This window comes from Phacochoerus africanus, chromosome 4 (genome assembly GCF_016906955.1).
Source record: "Phacochoerus africanus isolate WHEZ1 chromosome 4, ROS_Pafr_v1, whole genome shotgun sequence".
NCBI classification, from domain to species: domain Eukaryota; kingdom Metazoa; phylum Chordata; class Mammalia; order Artiodactyla; family Suidae; genus Phacochoerus; species Phacochoerus africanus.
The window spans coordinates 2,375,372-2,392,181 of NC_062547.1; the positions used below are offsets into that span (position 1 = coordinate 2,375,372).

Genomic DNA, 16,810 nt, shown 5'->3' on the forward strand with positions numbered 1-16,810 from the left:
ACAACGTCCACCACCGCCACCCAGATCCACTGGGAACGCCGGAACCGCAGTTACTCCATTCTGATCTTTTAAATGCATTCTTGTCATTAATTGCTCAGTCCCATGAACAGCGCATGCTTAATAAGCCGCCAACAGGCTGCTTAGGTCAGCCTAAAGTTCAAGTTGAAGCAGGTACTAGCCAGGATGACTCCCCATTCCCGGACACGCGAACGCTTGCTCTCTCACTGCCCAGCGGGACAATTCTGGAGGGCTCTCCTGTCACTCCGAGGCTTCCCCACACGGTTGACCTGAGCCCACAGGCTCGCAACCGCGCTCAAATTCTCCAGCTGCCCAGCCCTGCTACTCCCTCCCCTTCCAGCTCTCCACTGGGCGTCCCTACCCTACACTCCATCTCCCAGAGCCCTCCTGGGGACCCCACCTGTGCCGTCCACCCAGCTGACAGCCCTCCCTACACCCCTAAACAACACTGCTCCCCACACACTCTACACACCTGCTTGGTTGTTAGTTTACTCATTACTGCCTCCCCCAACACCACGGGCGCCCCAAGAATAGGGATTTGGTTTTGCGGGCTCCCGAGGACCTGGCACCTAGAAACTAGCGGCTCCGTGTTTGCTGCGCGCCTTTGAAGCCCCTTTGGCAGAAGAGGAAACTGAGGCTGGGATGCGCGGCAGCGGGCACAGGACCGCCGGTCAGGAGGAGCCGAGCGGCCGGGTCCGCGCTCCCAGGTCGGTGGGCCCCGCCCCCGCGGGGAGGTCTGGCGCGGGGCCAGCCCTCGGCCGTCAATCTCGTGCCCGGCGGCTGCGGACTGGCCCGCGCTGTGGCTCGAGTCGGCTCAGGGGGTGGGGCGAGGCGCCGCGGCCAATCCGGGGGCGCGGGGGCGCCGGACTGCACAGGGCCTGCCTCCGATTGGTGGTCTCTCACTACACCTCATCCTGGGGGCGGGGCGGCGACAGGCCTGGGGCTGCGCGGGTCCGGGCGGGTGCCGAGCCAGGCGGTCGGGTGAGCAGGGCCGGGGCACAGGTGGGGGGCGCGCCGGCGCGGGGTGGGATGTGCGTGGAGCGGGGCTCGGGCTCGGGCGAGGAGGAGATGTGTGCTCAGGGGGGCAGGGGGTGGGTGCGCGCAGGTGAGCCGAGGCTGGAGGTGTAGAGGCACCCGGTGGGTCCCCCGGAGACGGCCCTTCCGGGATGCTCCGTCCCCAGGTGGTCCGGAGCTCCCCGGGGGAGGCGGGGCGCACCCAGGCGAGTACCGCCCGGGCCCGTCTAGCGGGTCCCTTCCTCGGGTGGCCCACGCGAGCGGATGCGACTTTCTGTTGAAAAGCACTGTAATGTCTTTGCTCACCTCAGTTTGGCTCAAATAGCAGGAGACTTTGAACCGCTTTACTGGGAATAGGTTCATTGGGGGTGGGGTGGGGGGGTCGTCGATGCAGGGCAGGGAGCGTTTTCACAAAAGACCAAAGGCGCCCTCTCTCCTTTTCCAACCTTCCCTGTTTACTTAAGTAATGATATGTTGCTTCCTCCCTGGACATTTTATGAAAAAGGCTTTTTGTTTGTTTTTGTCTTTTTAGGGCCGCACCAGCAGCATATGGAGGTTCCCAGGCTGGGGTCTAATCAGAGCTACAGCTGCCGGTCTACCCCACAGCCACAGCAACTCGGAATCCGAGCGGTGTCTGTGACCTACACCACGGCTCCTGGCAACGCCAGATCCTTAACCCACGGAGCGCGGCCAGGGATCGAACCCTCAACCTCATGGTTCCTAGTCAAATTCATTAACCACTGAGCCATGACGGGAATGCCTCATCTGCTGTGTCTGAGGGCACTTCCGAACTCCTTTTTGGTAGAATTTGGAAGAGTCATGTTTATTCTCTCGAAGTGGATGACTGGGTGGGGGAGCTGAGAATCTTGGGGGGAGCCACAGAGGCCCCAGGTGTTGCTTGCGCAGCCCAAGCTCCCCCCTGGGGCCCCTGGGGGTGACAGGAGCAGGCCAGGGGAGGATGGGTGTCAGCACGCCTGCAGGGCACTTTCCACTGAAAAACCAGGGTGGTTTGCAAGGCGAAAACGCAGAAATAGTCGTGCACAATTCATTCTTGGGATTCTTCTCATCACATCCTTTTACAGAACTGCTGCTTAAAAAAAAAAAAAGCGAATTTACGTAGTCCTTCTCTGTCGTGGAACGCTGTGTGCGAGGATCAGAGAAGGCAAAGAAGTAAGGTTGAGAGAGAATTTGGAGGCAGATCACTTTGGGAGAAAAAGAGGAGGAGGCAGACGGGGTGTGCCCCTGTGATAAGTTGCTTGGGGGACCGTCTGGAGGTTACAGGGCAAAAGTTCGGTGATTTAAACTTGTGGTGATTAATTCCAAGCGAGTATGTATTTTGCAGCTTTTGAAGCAGAAGCCCTGTACCTAGAGTCGAAGCGGCAGTTTATCCTTTAGAATTAGGGGTCAGGGTTTCAAGAATTTCCTTCCAGGGTTCAGGAACTTTTGTCCATGTTAAGCTCATTCTTCGGAGCCGTGGCTGAATATTCCGCTGTCTTTACTTCTCTGATCGCCTTCTGAATGGTCATTTCGTTGTTTCCAGTATGTTGCAGGTGTATACAGCAAACAGGAATGCACGTTCTAGCATCTGTGTTTACTCTGCCCCCTGTGTCTGTCCCAGGAGAAGTTCCTCCAAGTTGCTGCTGGCTCAGGGTGAAGGTCTCCGTGGCCTCTGGACCTAACCCACCCCGCTCTGGTCCTTGACCCTGAGGCTGAGCCCGTGTCAGTAACTGCTCAGGGTCACACAGTTTGAGTTCCAAGTGGGGACATGTTGGCAACAGGACCTGCTCCTGCTGAGAACTGGCGACCTTGATGGTGACATCAGGCCTCCTGGGTGTTCACGGGGCCATCCCCTCCCTGCCCTGGTCCAGGGTCTCTGGTGCATCTCTGAATACTAAAGCTTCACTGTGCCAAAAGAGCTGGCACAGGGCTTGAGCCATCTGCCGCCTGGGCCCCAGGCCGTGCATGGTGGTGTTCTCAGCCAGGGATGCCCGAGGTTCCTGCCTGGCCTGCTTTACTGTGGGGAGCCCCGCAGACACCTCACCTGCTGGGCCGCTTGGTGGCTAGATCACCTAGTGGTGATTGTGGGTTTCAGCAAAACCCGCCAGGGAACGTCGAGGAACCAGATTTATTACGTCGAGGGGCCTGTGGGTACACGGCCTGCCCGTGGCCACACAGCCAGGTTGTGGGCAGAGAGGGTGGGCCCGTGGGCCTGGGGCTCTGCCTCTATGGGGCATGGGGGAGAGGGTCTAGGGCTTCTTGGGTTCACTCTTTATTGGCAAGTTGAAAGCATAGGAGCAGGAGTTAGGGTGCGGGAGGGGAGAGGCGGGGGTCACTCAAGCTGTCACTTGCCAGGCTGTCCGGCTCTCGCAACAATTACCAAACTTTTTGCGTGTGGGCTTTTATGCCTCAGGATACTCAGGAATCTCCCTGGGTCCAGCACACCTGCAGGGAGCCTGGCTCCGAGCCCAGGTTAGTGTCAAGGCTGCCCTGAGTCCTGGGGATCTCACTGGCTCCGGGAACAGGCAGGGGGCGTGTGCCAGCTCCGGGGGGCAGACCGTAGAGACATTTCACAGGCACTTGGGCTGCTTTGCTGTGCGTCTGCAAAGAGGCCACCTGTGGTTCATTGCTGTCTGTCAGCTTTGTATCTGCCATGATACGGCTCATCTCCAAGGCAATGCCTCCGTGGAGAACTCCATCCAGCTCCACCTGTTGGCAAGGAGTCCTTTCTATTTGGCAGGCCCTGTGGGTGCCCGGCAGAGAGGCTGGGTGATGAGACTGCCTTGTGGCAGGTGCCCAGGCACGGAGCTTGTACCTCTCACTTGGTTCCCACCGAGAGCCTCGAGAAAATGTTGTTTGGGTTCTTATCTTCCTGCACCTCCCTAAGTGCCTCTGTCCTCTTTGCGTCCCCTGCAGGGCTTTGCTCGGCGGGTTGCAAAGGATCAAGCCGGCCTTGTGGAGCGTAAGAGCTTAGGGACTTGAAAGAGGGTGGTTCCTGAGGGAGGATCTGCGTCCGCCACGAAAGCCCCGGGGACGGGGACGAGGTTGGAGGTGTGTATCTCTCAGCACTGCGGCTCACGAGGAAGGCAGCAGCTTCTCAGCTTTGAAAAGGTAAAGGCAGCTGCTCCCGCGGCCGTCCACCTCAACCCCTGTCTGATTCTTAAGGGAAAAAAAAGAATGACAAGAGTTCCCGTCGTGGCGCAGTGGAAGTGAACCCAACTAGGAACCATGAGGTTGCGGGTTCGATCCCTGGCCTCGCTCGGGGATTAAGGATCCAGTGTTGCCGTGAGCTGTGGGGTAGGTCACAGATGCGCTCAGATCCTGTGTTGCCATGGCTGTGGTGTAGACCGGCAGCTGTAGCTCCAATTCGACCCCTAGCCTGGGAACCTCCATATGCCGTAGGTGTGGCCCTAAAAAGCAAAAAAAAAAAAAAAAAGACACCCAGAACACCTCCTTCTCCTTAGCACATTTATTAAAAATTAAGTGCTTGTGACAGAGAGGTGACTCCTGGCTGAACGAACTCTGTCATAAGCTTAAAATAATTGCTTGGGCTTATTTTAATCCTTAGAATGTATCCTTTCTTCCTTTGGCAGCCTTCTCTGTTTGGCTTTTCCATACTCAGTTCTTTCTCAGCCTATGCATTTCGGGTGCTTTTGCAGTTTTCCAGCATGTTAGATCAGAGCACCTGCCATGCACCAGGCTCTGTACTCTGGGTTTCATGGCTGTACAGGTGGGTGCTCCCTGCCCATAAAGAACTCTTGAACCTGCCGTGCACATCACAGATGCTGCATAAACTCACCTGTGTAAATTAAATTAAGGGATACGGCTATAATGAAAATGCCCTTCACCTTTGACCTTTTTAAAATGAATACATTTGTAATGAAGTAATTCATGTTTATGTTTAAAACAAAAGCAGTGTTAAAAGGCTTATGCATAAAATAATCCATTCCCTACCTCATCCCATAGCCTCACTTCCCAGAGGCAAATACTTTTCACTCTTTTAGCTACTTCCGTGTTGCTGTTACCTTCTTATTTCTAAATAATTCACTTTTACCACTCCCAGCTTACACATGGCCTTCTGAAGTCAGTCAATAACCAGAGTTACAAGGTTCTGGCAAAGTTATTATTACTTACTGTTAAGCCACGTCAGGTACTGTAACGATGGTTTGTTTCTTTCTCCCCCCTTGAATGGCTTTTTGTTTTTCCCGGAGTTTGTGGTTGCCTCACTTTTTCGACATGCTGAGGTTTCTATGCATCTGTCACTGATACGTTCCTGCAGGTTCTAAAGGAGCCATCATACATATCAATAATTTTTCTACACACTGTAACACAACAAAATGTATTATTTCCATTCCTCTTCTCCTGGGACAAGGCTGGGAGAAGGGATTGAAGGAGGCCAGCCCTGTGGGGCCCGTGAGTCGTGGCCGGGAGGTGTGGTGTCTGTTCTTCACGGATGATCTAAGCAGGGTGTCTTCTTTCCTCAGGTCCCAATGGCTGCCAAATCCCAGCCCGGCACTCCTAAAACCAAGAGTCTTGGCGGTGTCAGCAATGGCAGTGCTGCCACTCAGGGGCAGTGGGGCCGTGCCTGGTAAGCTCTCACCTGTCTTCCCAGCTAGACAGTGAAAGGGGGTCTTAGCGAGAGGGTGCCGGCCTTTGGGATTTCATGAACCTATTAAAAAAAATTCTCTTTATCAGCAAGACTCTCCTTAGGAGCCGTTTCCCCTTTTATGAAGTAAGGAATTAGAAGGAGAACCTAAAACCTAACTTTGAAGATGGCTGGTGTCCTTGTACCTTGTACTGTGTAAGGACATCAAGGTCATGGTTCTCGGGCCATGGAGCAGTGGGGATCTGGGTGGATGACCCCATGGCCCGGAACGGGAAGCCTCTGGCCACGTGGGTTGTGAGGTCCTTCTGCATCTGTGTCTTGGGACCCTGGGCTTTCTGCGGGTGCCCCCGGGTCCTTGGCCTTTGGGATACTCACAGTGGAGCGTGCACGTGTGTATGTGGATGCCTCCCTCCGGCAGCCGGGGCCTTGGCACCACCAGCCGACAGTCCCGGGAGGTGCCGGCTGGTTTGCACAGGGCACAGAGCGTGCTGTGTGTGAGGTCAGGGCCGTCGGGCCCCGCGTGACCACTGCCGTCCGGCCCGCAGGGAGGTGGACTGGTTTTCCTTGGCGAGCATCATCTTCCTGCTGCTGTGCGCCCCCTTCATCGTCTACTACTTCATCATGGCCTGCGACCAGTACGGCTGCTCCCTGACCGCCCCCCTGGGCGACATCGCCACCGGGCGGGCGCGACTCTCCGACATCTGGGCCAAGACGCCACCTGTGACAAGGACCGCGGCCCAGCTCTACACGGCGTGGGTCACGTTCCAGGTCAGCCCTCCCGGCCCCCGTGGTCAGGGCTCCGTCCTGCCGAGATGGCCTGGCCCCTGGTCTGGGGCGGGGTCCTGGCTCAGGTTGGCATCCTCGTCCCCGGGACCCAGCAGACATCGCCTGCAGCCTGGTGGACTTGGCTGCGTCTCCAGATCCAGGGCCCTGGGCAGCATTTCAGTGTCCAGCACACCGAGGTTGGGGCGGCGCACTGAGCAGGAAGCCGAGCCCGTGGAGGGCGGGAGGGCCTGGCCATCAGGGAGGCTTATCCTCGGGTAGCCCGCAGAAGGCACGTCCAGCCCCAAAGGGCCGCTCTCGGGTGCAAGAGACGCCACTGAGCAAAGCCAAGGCTGTGTCCCCAGCAGGTGGTTGCACAGGCCTGGCCAAGGACGGCGTCGGCTCTGCTGTGACCCCACCGGCCTACCCCCCAGGGGTTCCCCGGAAGGCTGTCTGCATCATGAACTGAGAACAGGCAGTGTGGTTTATTATCTGAACCTGGGACGTTTCCAGGGAGACGGTGCCGAGATGAACCCCCCACCCCTGCCATTGGGTCTTGCTGCCCTGGAGGCAGGCTCTGACCGCTGTCAACCGTTTCTCCCCAGAGTCCCAGCTTTGGGCCTTCAGACCCCCCCTCATTTCAGATCTCTTGGTCCCTTTGGGTTAAACAGTGATGCGGAGCAGCAGGGGTCACAGTGGCCTAGAGGTGGAAGCACCCACGTGTGCGTCGACCGGGGAGTGGCTCCAGATGGAGGTCCACACCCACGGCGGCCTGCCCTCTGAGTGACGCGCTCTGACGCAGGGGCAGCCTGGAGGGACCAGGAGAACACGCTCGGTGAAGGACCCATCCTGTCTGATTCCGTTGATGCGAAAAGCCCAGGGCAGGCAAACCCCAGGGACAGGGAGTGGTTCGGGGTTGTCAGGGGCTGTAGGCGGGCCGCGGGGAGGGCCTGCTGATGGGCCTGGGGCTCCCTTTTGGGGTGATGGGAGTGTTCTGGAATCACGGTGCTAGGGAGTGCACGGAGCACCCTAGAAGTCTCCGCTCTGAAAGGATGAATTATGTGGTCCGTGAGCTTGTGGGTTCTCCTGAGGCCGGGGGCCGCCCTGTGGGGAGCCGGCTTTGGGGCTCGCCGCGTCCCGATCAGGGCTCCCTTCGGAGCCCGCCGTCGGCCTGCAGCCGGAGCTCCCAGAGCTGCAGGGTCTTCAGGCAGCAACAGGCGGCCGCGTGCGGGGATCCTCCCCCTCGACCACCCGTCACCCGCGTCGGGCCGGGATGGGCGGAAGCAGAGCCCGGCGCTGCTGCTCCCGGGCCATCTCGCTGCACATCTGTGTCGCAGGTGCTCCTGTACATGCTGCTCCCTGACTTCTGCCATAAGTTTCTGCCGGGCTACGTGGGCGGCGTGCAGGAGGGCGCCGTGACTCCCGCAGGTAACCGGGCCCCGAACAGCAGCGGGCTGCTTCTGCCCACTGACAAAATGAAAACTGCCGGGGAGTTTGCACATCCCGGGGCCATCCCGGAAGCGAGTTGCAGATCACACTCCCAGTAAGGGATTGGGGTACTCCCGCCCCACGCTGATGGTGTCGCTGGGGCCACGGAGTGTCTGCCCTGTGGGAACTCTGAGTCCCCGGGGGGCACCTTGCGGGGAGGGGGGGGAGGGCTTTCGGTTCAGGGAGCCTTGGCGGTGCCTGATCCAGTCCCTGAGACCCCGCCCCCGGCCACAGAGAGGTCCTGGTCCCGCAGGGAGGCTGCCGAGGCCCCGCCGGGTACCACGGGGCCCTCTCCCCCTTCCAAGGACTCAGCCAGCAGGCGCAGTCAGTCCCTGGGGACAGTGTGAGGTGTGGCCCTGGGGGCCCGAGTGGCGGTGGCAGCTGCCTGACTCTCGGGGCTGGAGTCCGGGGGACCCTGGACCGGGACCCGAGCCAGGAGCCGCGAGAGCCGGGCAAACCGTTGCCGTTGACTCTTCCCCGCAGGAGTGGTCAACAAGTATCAGATCAACGGCCTGCAGGCCTGGCTCATCACCCACCTGCTGTGGCTCGCTAACTCCCACGTCCTCTCCTGGTTCTCCCCCACCATCATCTTCGACAACTGGATCCCGCTGCTGTGGTGCGCCAACATCCTGGGCTACGCCGTCTCCACCTTCGCCATGATCAAGGGCTACTGCTTCCCCACCGACGCCCGAGACTGGTGCGTCCTCAGCGGCCGGTGCAGCCCTAGATGGAGAGTGGGTGCCTTTTTCTGTTGGGTTGGCCTGGGAGGCAGAGCGCCCTGAGCACGGAGCCTCCCTGAAGGAGGAGCTTAACAGAGCTCGGCGGGCTCAGGGCCATATCCTTTCTAAACGTCCGGGGGCTCCTTCTGCAGTCGAAGGTGGCTGAGCTGTACCCTCAGGGCTGTCAGGAGGGCAGGAGAGGCAGCCTCTGGCCGGGGGCGGGGGCAGCCCATTTCCTCTTGCTCCGGAACCTCCGAGCCGCCTGAAACTACCTTCGCCAGGAGTCCTGTCATCTCAGTGGCTTTAATGGAACAGCTTTCCAGGGAGAGTCCTAGCGGATGGTGTCCGTTCTCATGCAGCCTTGGCCGTTCTCATTAGCCATCCGTCCACCTCTCCATCCCCCCGCCCATCCATCCCCCCGCCAGCCCATTCCTGCATCCACCCATCCGCCCATCCATCCACCCATCCGCCCACTCACCCACCCATCCGTCCATCTGCCCGCCCAGCCATCCATGCATGTGCCTGCCCATCCCCCAGCCAGCCCATTCACGCATCCGTCGTCCACCCATCCATCCGCTGACCCCCCGTCGCTCCCTCCCCACCGTTCTCCACCCCTCTGTTCATCAGCACATGTTTGCTGGGCTCCTCCTGTGGGACAGGTATAGGCAGCAGGGCTTTCGGCGGGAACGAGATTCCTGTTCCTGGGGTGCTTGCCTGTTAGTTTTGGATCCAAATGAAAACAAAGGGCTGCTCCCTTTAACTGTTACAGCGCCTCCTAGGAAATGTGTTTTCAGGATGGTCCTTGGAGCCTGTGCGGTGATCCAGTACTGAGGCTGGTCTTCCACGGCCCACGGGAGTCGTTTTCTCTGCTCCACCATCAGCTCTTGTGGAGTTGGTGACTTTGTAGTATTTTGCTTCTTTCTCCTTGTCCTGACGGAGGGAAATGGACATGCAAATCTGTGTCTAATTAGCCCAGAGACCCCTGTGTACGTCCAGCAGGCTGTGCTCAATGAGGGTCTCCCCTGGCTTATGGTGGCCGAGTCCCTGGTCCCCCAGAGAGGCTGGGGGTCAGGTAACCAGGGCAGCAAAGGTGAGGAACGTCCCGGCGCGGGATGGAGCCGGGCGCCTGGCTCTGAGCAGGGCACTTTTTTTTTCACCTCTGCGTTGGCATCGCTTCTAACTTCGCTGGCCCAGGGAGGCGCAGGATCCCTGTGAATCCCTCGGAGTAAAATCTCCATCCAAGTGAGCCAGTCGGGCAGCTCACCTGTGCTGTGCCGGGAGCGGGGAGGGAGTCCAGCCCAGGCACGGCCTTCCCGCCTTCCCTGGAGCAGAGCGAGCAGCTCAGAGGCCAGAGCCGAACGCGGAGTCAGGTACCGAGGCTGCGGGGAAGCGGGGAGGCGGACGCGGCCTCTGCCTGCCCGGTCCGGCGGCTCACGGCTGGCCTCCCCTGGTCATCTCCCCCGGGCCCGCGGTCCCCGGGCCGGGCTGAGCACCTGCATCCTTCAAGCCAGGTAGGCCGCTTGTGGGGAGAGGCTCTCGCTCACGGGATGCATCTGTGATTTCTGTTTGAAGCAAGTTCACGGGCAATTTCTTCTACAACTACATGATGGGCATTGAGTTCAACCCCCGCATCGGGAAGTGGTTTGACTTCAAGCTCTTCTTCAATGGGCGCCCCGGAATCGTCGCCTGGACCCTCATCAACCTGTCCTTCGCGGCCAAGCAGCAGCAGCTCCACGGCCACGTCACCAACTCCATGGTCTTGGTCAACGTCCTGCAGGTCTGTGGCCGAAGGGGCTGGACGCTCCGACGCCCGCCGGGCACAGGGGAGGCCCCGAAACGGGATCGTTTTCGAAAGGCCAGAGTCCGCCCCTTGAGACGGGAGGCGGGCCCGTCCCAGGATCTCGGCAGCTGACGAGGGAGCACGAGGCCAGGGAGTTGTGTCCCAGCCTGCTGGGGGTGGTGCTGGCCTTGGAGACTCGAGCGGCCCACGACCTCTTTCCCGGGGACGCCTGTTAGCAGCTCGGTGTCCGTGGTCCTGGCCACACGGCCCCGGCGTCTCTGGAGGACCCCGTCCCGAGCCCTGGCACCCTGAGCCGTCTCTGTGCCCCCAGATCCCAGCCCTGGACACCAGCGTCCAGGGTGTGGCTGGGTACCCCAATTTCCAACATCGGGTCATTTCGGACGGCAGGCTCTGAGGACAGGGACTCTGTCCCGCCCTACCCACCTCCCCCGGTGTCCCAGGCGTGGCAGGACGTGCAGGAGCAGCCCCGTGGGTGCCTGTCACCAGAGCTCAGGGACAGTCCCCCGCGGCCCCAGTCCACTGGGGATTTTTTGAGAGTGCCCGCCAGGGCCCACGGTCTGTGCACGGCCGTTCCTGTTTTGCAGGCCATCTATGTGCTGGACTTCTTCTGGAACGAGACCTGGTACCTGAAAACCATTGACATCTGCCACGACCACTTCGGGTGGTACCTGGGCTGGGGGGACTGCGTCTGGCTGCCGTACCTCTATACGCTGCAGGTGAGCGCGGGCGCCGAGCCCCCGTGACGCAGGGCCCTCCGCTGTCAGGTCCCCAGGCGCGCACAGCCCTGCCCTCTGAGCAGACACGGCAGCGCACACGAGGGCCTTGTCCTCGCCCGCGTGTCTATCGTGGGGCCGGAACCTGGAGAAGTGAGGCTGTTCCTTTGCTTCTAGAAAGAAGAGAAGGCTTCGTGTGTGAGTCAGAGCAGGCGGCCGTAACAAACAGCACGGCCTGGGCAGCCCAAACAGTAGACAGTAGTTGTCCCCCATCCTGGAGGCTGGCGTCCGAGCCCCAGGGGTGGGCAGGGCTGGTCCCTCCCGAGGCCTGTCTCCTGGGCGTGTGGACGGCCGTCTGCGCCCCGTGTCCTCGCAGGGCCGTCGCTCTGCGTGTGTCTGTGTCCCGACCTCCTCTGCCTCTAAGGACCCCGGTCCTGCGGGATCGGGGCCCCACCCCTGTGACCTCACCTGAGCTTATTCGTCTCTTTAGGGGCCTCACCTCCAAATACACTCACACAGTGGGGAGCTGGGGGGTTAGGGCTTCAGTACATGAATTTGAGGGAGATGCAGCTCAGCCCATAGGACTGAGAGAGGAAGGTGACACTGAGCTTTGGCTTTGGGCCGGAAGAAATGACTTGGGAGAACCAGGCAGATGGAGGCATGTGTCCGTGGCTATGGATTCAAATCCGGGAGGGTCCCAGCCCTTCTCTCCCACCCTGGTTTTCCCCTTAAATCCCGGAGCGTCTGTGCGCACAGGTGGAGGAGACGTGGGTGAGCCCTGCCCTCTGGGAGAGCATGGCTTGGGGAGAGGTCATGACACAGGCAGCCCAGGGCGGGGGCTGCGTGACAGGAAATGGGGTGCCGACACCTGGGAGAGGCCCAAGGAGGAGCCTCCAGCCTCAGGGCAACCCCGGGCAGCCACAGCCAGGCTGAGAGCAGCGCGATGGATCTGGGGGTGAGAATCTTCCAGAAAGGGGGACTAGCATACGTGGTCCTCATAGCGGGAGGCGGGGTATGTCGGGCGGCGGGGGGGGGGGGGGGGGGGCCCACGGGAGCAGAGCAGAACATTTAAAGCACCAGAGAGTTGGGGGCGACTGGGACGCAGGACATGGGGGTTACAGGAAGCCTGGCCGGGCAGAGAGTCTAGCATTGCCCTGTACCTATTGTGCAAGAGCTGCTGGAGGGTGTGTCTGGGGTTGGGGGCGGGAGGCCTAGAAGGGGGAGCATGCCCGAGAGAGGAGGATGGGAGGCGGGGGTGGGGAGGTCACCAGCTCTGGGTGACGCTCCCACGAGTGGCACATCAGGCTGGGTCCCCAGGAGAGCCTCGGCACGTGTCGCAGAGTCGAGGGTAGAAACCTGGCCAGGGCGGGGGGGTGCCAGAGGGACTTGGGTTTGTACCTCGGGGTCGGCCACTAGCCAGGGTAGAGGGCCTTGAGCCCATCCCCAAGCATCTCTGAAAAATCAGGGCAGGTGCCACCTTGGTTGGGGCTGGGTCTGGTGACTCACGCCGGGCTGGGTGGCTTCATTCCTGCCCTTGCCATGTGCTGTGTGCCACACGGAGCCGGGGACGGGGACGAGGCCCCCCTCCCCGACCCCTCCCAGCTCGAAACACACCCTGCTTTCCTCTGAGGGGTGCGGGCTCCTGTGTAGGGCAGCACTAGAAAGGCTGGCCAGAAGCCCCCTGCTCGTTTTATAAGCTAATGGGAGGTGCAGGGACCGAGGAAGGACCTGTTCGGGGCCCTTGAGGGGAGCCGGGAGTGGGGGTGGCCCGTGACAACAGGCTCTGCCACAACAGAGAGAGCTGCTCTGAGAAGCCTGGAGGCCGCCCAGGATGCGCGTGGGCGAGGCGGGGAGGGGTCCCAGCCGGTCCCGCAGCTCACGATGCCGAGGCGGGTGTCAGCTGGCTGAGTGCCCCGAGCAGCATCCCGAAGCGAGAACCCCGAAAAGGCGGAGGCCAGCAGTGTCGAGGGGAAGAGGCTGGGGCTGGGGGGCGCCGGTTCCTGGCTCTGGCCCCCACCCGGATCCTCTGGGCCCCTTTCTCCTCCTGGCTGGTTGCGGGCCCTCTGTCCCCTGATTCCGTGACCTCCGTTTTCCAGGCACGCAGAGCAATAGCAATAGAGCACATATATGCACCCGTGTGAGTGTGTGTGTGTGTGTGTGTGTGTGTGTAATCTGATTGTGGTCCTGTCAGGTCCAGAGTCTGCAGGGCAGCCAGCAGGCTGGGGACCAAGGAAGAGTGGACCTCGTAGCTGGGTCTGAAGGCCACCTGCCCTGCTGGTGGAGTCCACCCTTGTTCCGCAGGTTCTTTTATTTGTAAAGCCTTCCCCTGATCCGACGAGGCCCATCTCTGCTGTGGAAAGTGATCAGCTTCCCTCAGTCTGGCTGGAATTGTCAATCGCTTCTAAAAAGTTCCTTCATGCAGGCCCTAATGGGCCGGTGGTTGGCGGTCCGGCGTTGTCACTGCTGCAGCTCAGGTCGCTGCTGTGGCTTGGGTTCAGTCCCTGGCCCAGGAGCTTCTGCGAGCACTGCCCCCAAAAATAAAAAAGTAAAAAATGCCTTCATAGCAACGAGCCTAATGTTTGACCAGGTAGCTGGGTCCTATAGCCTGGCCAGCGTGACACACAGAATTAACTGTCACGATAGTACATTCAAATGGTATTTTATATACATTATACAATATATGTTACATATTTTATAGCTTGTATGATAGACAGAAAATAAAACGAATTATTAAAATGAATGTATGATACATTCATTTTCCAGTACATGCAAATGATATCAAAGGAAAATTATGCTCTGTATTTTATGAAAATGTTGTGTCTTTTTTTTTTAATTTTGGAAGTGTTGTGTCTTTTCCACGTATGCTACATGTTGCCGTGTGCGTCTGTGTGTACGTGTGCAGATAGATGGACAGATGGAAAGGTGGCCAGATAAGTCGGCAGACGCACAAATTTGTGTATTTACTCCTTTGATCCCGCCTCGACCCTCTGAGGCAGGTGCTTCTATTTGTGGAAGAGGGAGGCAGGGCCTGGCTGGGCAGCGGGGCAGGGGCAGAGCTGGGCTTTGAACCCAGGCCGTGCGCCTGAGCCCAGGGACCCACTCGCTCCACGGACGAGGCCGTGCCTACCCTCTGCCCTCTCCCCCGCAGGGTCTGTACCTGGTTTACCACCCCGTGCAGCTGTCCACCCCCTACGCCGTGGGCGTCCTGCTGATGGGCCTGCTGGGCTACTACATCTTCCGGATGGCCAACCATCAGAAGGACCTGTTTCGTCGCACGGACGGGCGCTGCCTGATCTGGGGCCGGAAGCCCCAGGTCATCGAGTGTTCCTACACGTCGGCTGACGGCCAGAAGCACCACAGCAAGCTGCTGGTGTCCGGCTTCTGGGGCGTGGCCCGCCACTTCAACTACACGGGCGACCTGCTGGGCAGCCTGGCGTACTGCCTGGCCTGCGGCGGCGGCCACCTGCTGCCCTACTTCTACATCATCTACATGGGCATCCTGCTGACCCACCGCTGCCTGCGGGACGAGCACCGCTGTGCCAACAAGTACGGCCGGGACTGGGAGCGCTACACGGCCGCCGTGCCTTACCGCCTGCTGCCCGGCATCTTCTGAAGGGCCGGAGGGAGGCGCCCCGGGGCCGGGGCTGCTGGGGGCCTCCCGGCTCCGCCCTCCAGGAGCCTCAGTGTCCTTCCTCTGCCACGGGGAGAGCCCAGCCCTGGTCCTGAGGGTCGAGACACCACTGCCTTGTCACCAGCAGAAGGGACCGGTTTTCTGCGCCGTGTCCCCCGCGCGGGACGGTGGCCCGGTCCCCTGGGATGGCCCGGTGTGCCTGGCATGCCACTGACTTCTTCTCTGTCTGGGGGCCTGAGCCCTCCGCCACCCAGACAGCAGGTGTCTCACGGAAGGGGACGCCCGCCAGCCCCAGGTCAGTCCTGTCCTGGCCTCTTGCTGAATAAAGTGGAGGTGGGCACACGAGGGCGCGGGTGCTCGGTTGCCTGCCTTTCAGCTCCGGACACCCTCTGCCTCGCTCCTCCGCGTGGGCGCCGCGCGCTTCTGCCAGCAGAGGGCCCCGAGGGACGCGGTGCGAGGACGGGGCGGCTCCCGGGCCTGGCTCTTCCACAGCCTCTGCCAGGAAACCCAGGGAACGTGGCCACCGTCCAGGGGCCGCGCCCAGGCGTCCCCGAGGGGACCTGAGCCCCAGCCTCAGGCAGTTGGGGGGGCCTCCACGTATTTTCTTATCTTGGGCACCCTCCTCAAGTCGCATGGGGTCCTGACAGCTCTCTTTAGACGTTGGCGCCCTCGTGGGGCTCACGATTCTTTGTTGAGATGTACGTACCTGGGAAACGCCGCAGGTTGGAACGCAGACCCCCCCCACCCCCCCGCCCCAGTAAAGCAAAGAAAGCGATGAAGCAAGTTGCAGGAGTGTGTGGCTTCCCAGTGCATCTAAGCACAAAGTTTACACGACTCTGTACGCGTCTCACTACGAAATAGCACTGTCTTAAAAGACAGAGTACATACCTTGATTACAAAATGCTTTATTGGGGTTCCTGCTGTGGCTCAGCATTGACAAACCCGACTAGTATTCATGGGGACACGGGTTCGATCCCTGGCCTCGCTCAGTGGGTTGAGGATCCAATGTTGCTTTGAGCTGTGGTGTAGGTCACAGAACCAGCTTGGATCCTGTGTGGCTGTGGCTGTGGTGTAGGCTGCCGGCTGCAGCTCCGAGTCCACCCCTAGCCTGGGGACCTCCATACGCGCGGGTGTGGCCCCAAAAAGCAGAGGAAAAAAAGCAAACATTCACTGTTCAGGTTGTGTGCGGTAGACTCCCGATGGGGCTTGACCGTGGACATGGCTCAGTTCCTGGGGTGCAAAGGGGAGCCCAGGGAATGTGGATCAGATGCCTGGGTGCCACCCCCAGGCTCTGGGTACCCACCGTGGGGTCCAGGGGAGGGCCCGTGCTTCCCCTGGCGCCGGCCGTCTGGGGGTGCGCTTGGGCTGGGTGTAAGAATCCACTGTGTCTGCCAAAGGAAGAAATCCCAGCTTGGCCACGTGCTCTCAGCAAGTGAAGGAGAAACCAGAGAGACGGCTCTAGGCGTGCCTCCGGCTGGAGGAAACGAGGGCGGAAGGCTGGGAGCCGGTGCCCTGCCCCTGGCAGGGTGGGAGAGTTTAGGGCAGACCCATCCCTGTTCAGGGTGGAACCGGTTGAGCAGAGAGGCCGCCCCCGGAACCGCTGGAGGGTGTCAGAGCTTGGGCCCTCTCAGCTTCAAAGCTATAGTGTTTTGTGTCCCCCTCCTTTTTAGGGCTGCACCCGTGGCATATGGAGGTTCCCACGCTAAGGGTTGAATCAGAGCTGTAGCTGCCAGCCTGCACCACAGCCACAGCCACGTGGGGTCTGTGACCCACACCACAGCTCATGGCCACACCAGGGATGGCCCCGTGTCCTCGTGGGGGCTAGTCAGGTTCTCGACCCACTGAGCCGCAACAGGAACTTCCAGAGCTGTAGTTTTGAGCACTGGTGCCCACCCCTGCCCACGGGAGCTCACGCGTGAAAGGGTTTCCTGGGTGTCTGTATTTGCACCAGCCACACGGGTGATTCAGTTCCAGACCAGAGCCGGGAACTCCCCGGGGGACCCTGAGGGACCCCACCATTTCCTCCCAAGTGCTGGCCGAATTCATTTTCAGGAGGCTGGA

At 60.3% G+C, this 16,810-nt stretch overlaps 1 protein-coding gene across 4 annotated transcripts; it reads left to right on the plus strand.

Annotated features, from left to right (window-relative positions):
• Window positions 1-918: 918 nt before the first annotated feature.
• DHCR7 (7-dehydrocholesterol reductase) lies at window positions 919-15,094 on the plus strand. Of its 4 annotated transcripts, none has more exons than XM_047775001.1 (9): window positions 919-999; window positions 3,946-4,140; window positions 5,514-5,617; window positions 6,181-6,403; window positions 7,735-7,825; window positions 8,369-8,582; window positions 10,177-10,381; window positions 10,990-11,121; window positions 14,267-15,094. In XM_047775001.1, exons 3-9 carry the CDS (start codon window positions 5,520-5,522, stop codon window positions 14,729-14,731), a joined length of 1,428 nt encoding a protein of 475 aa, XP_047630957.1. In that variant the 5' UTR covers window positions 919-999; window positions 3,946-4,140; window positions 5,514-5,519; the 3' UTR covers window positions 14,732-15,094. The 4 variants fall into 4 exon arrangements, with proteins under 4 accessions (XP_047630957.1, XP_047630959.1, XP_047630958.1 ...); XM_047775002.1 differs by having other exon boundaries at window positions 956-1,020; XM_047775003.1 differs by lacking the exon at window positions 3,946-4,140 and having other exon boundaries at window positions 944-999.
• Window positions 15,095-16,810: the final 1,716 nt, after the last annotated feature.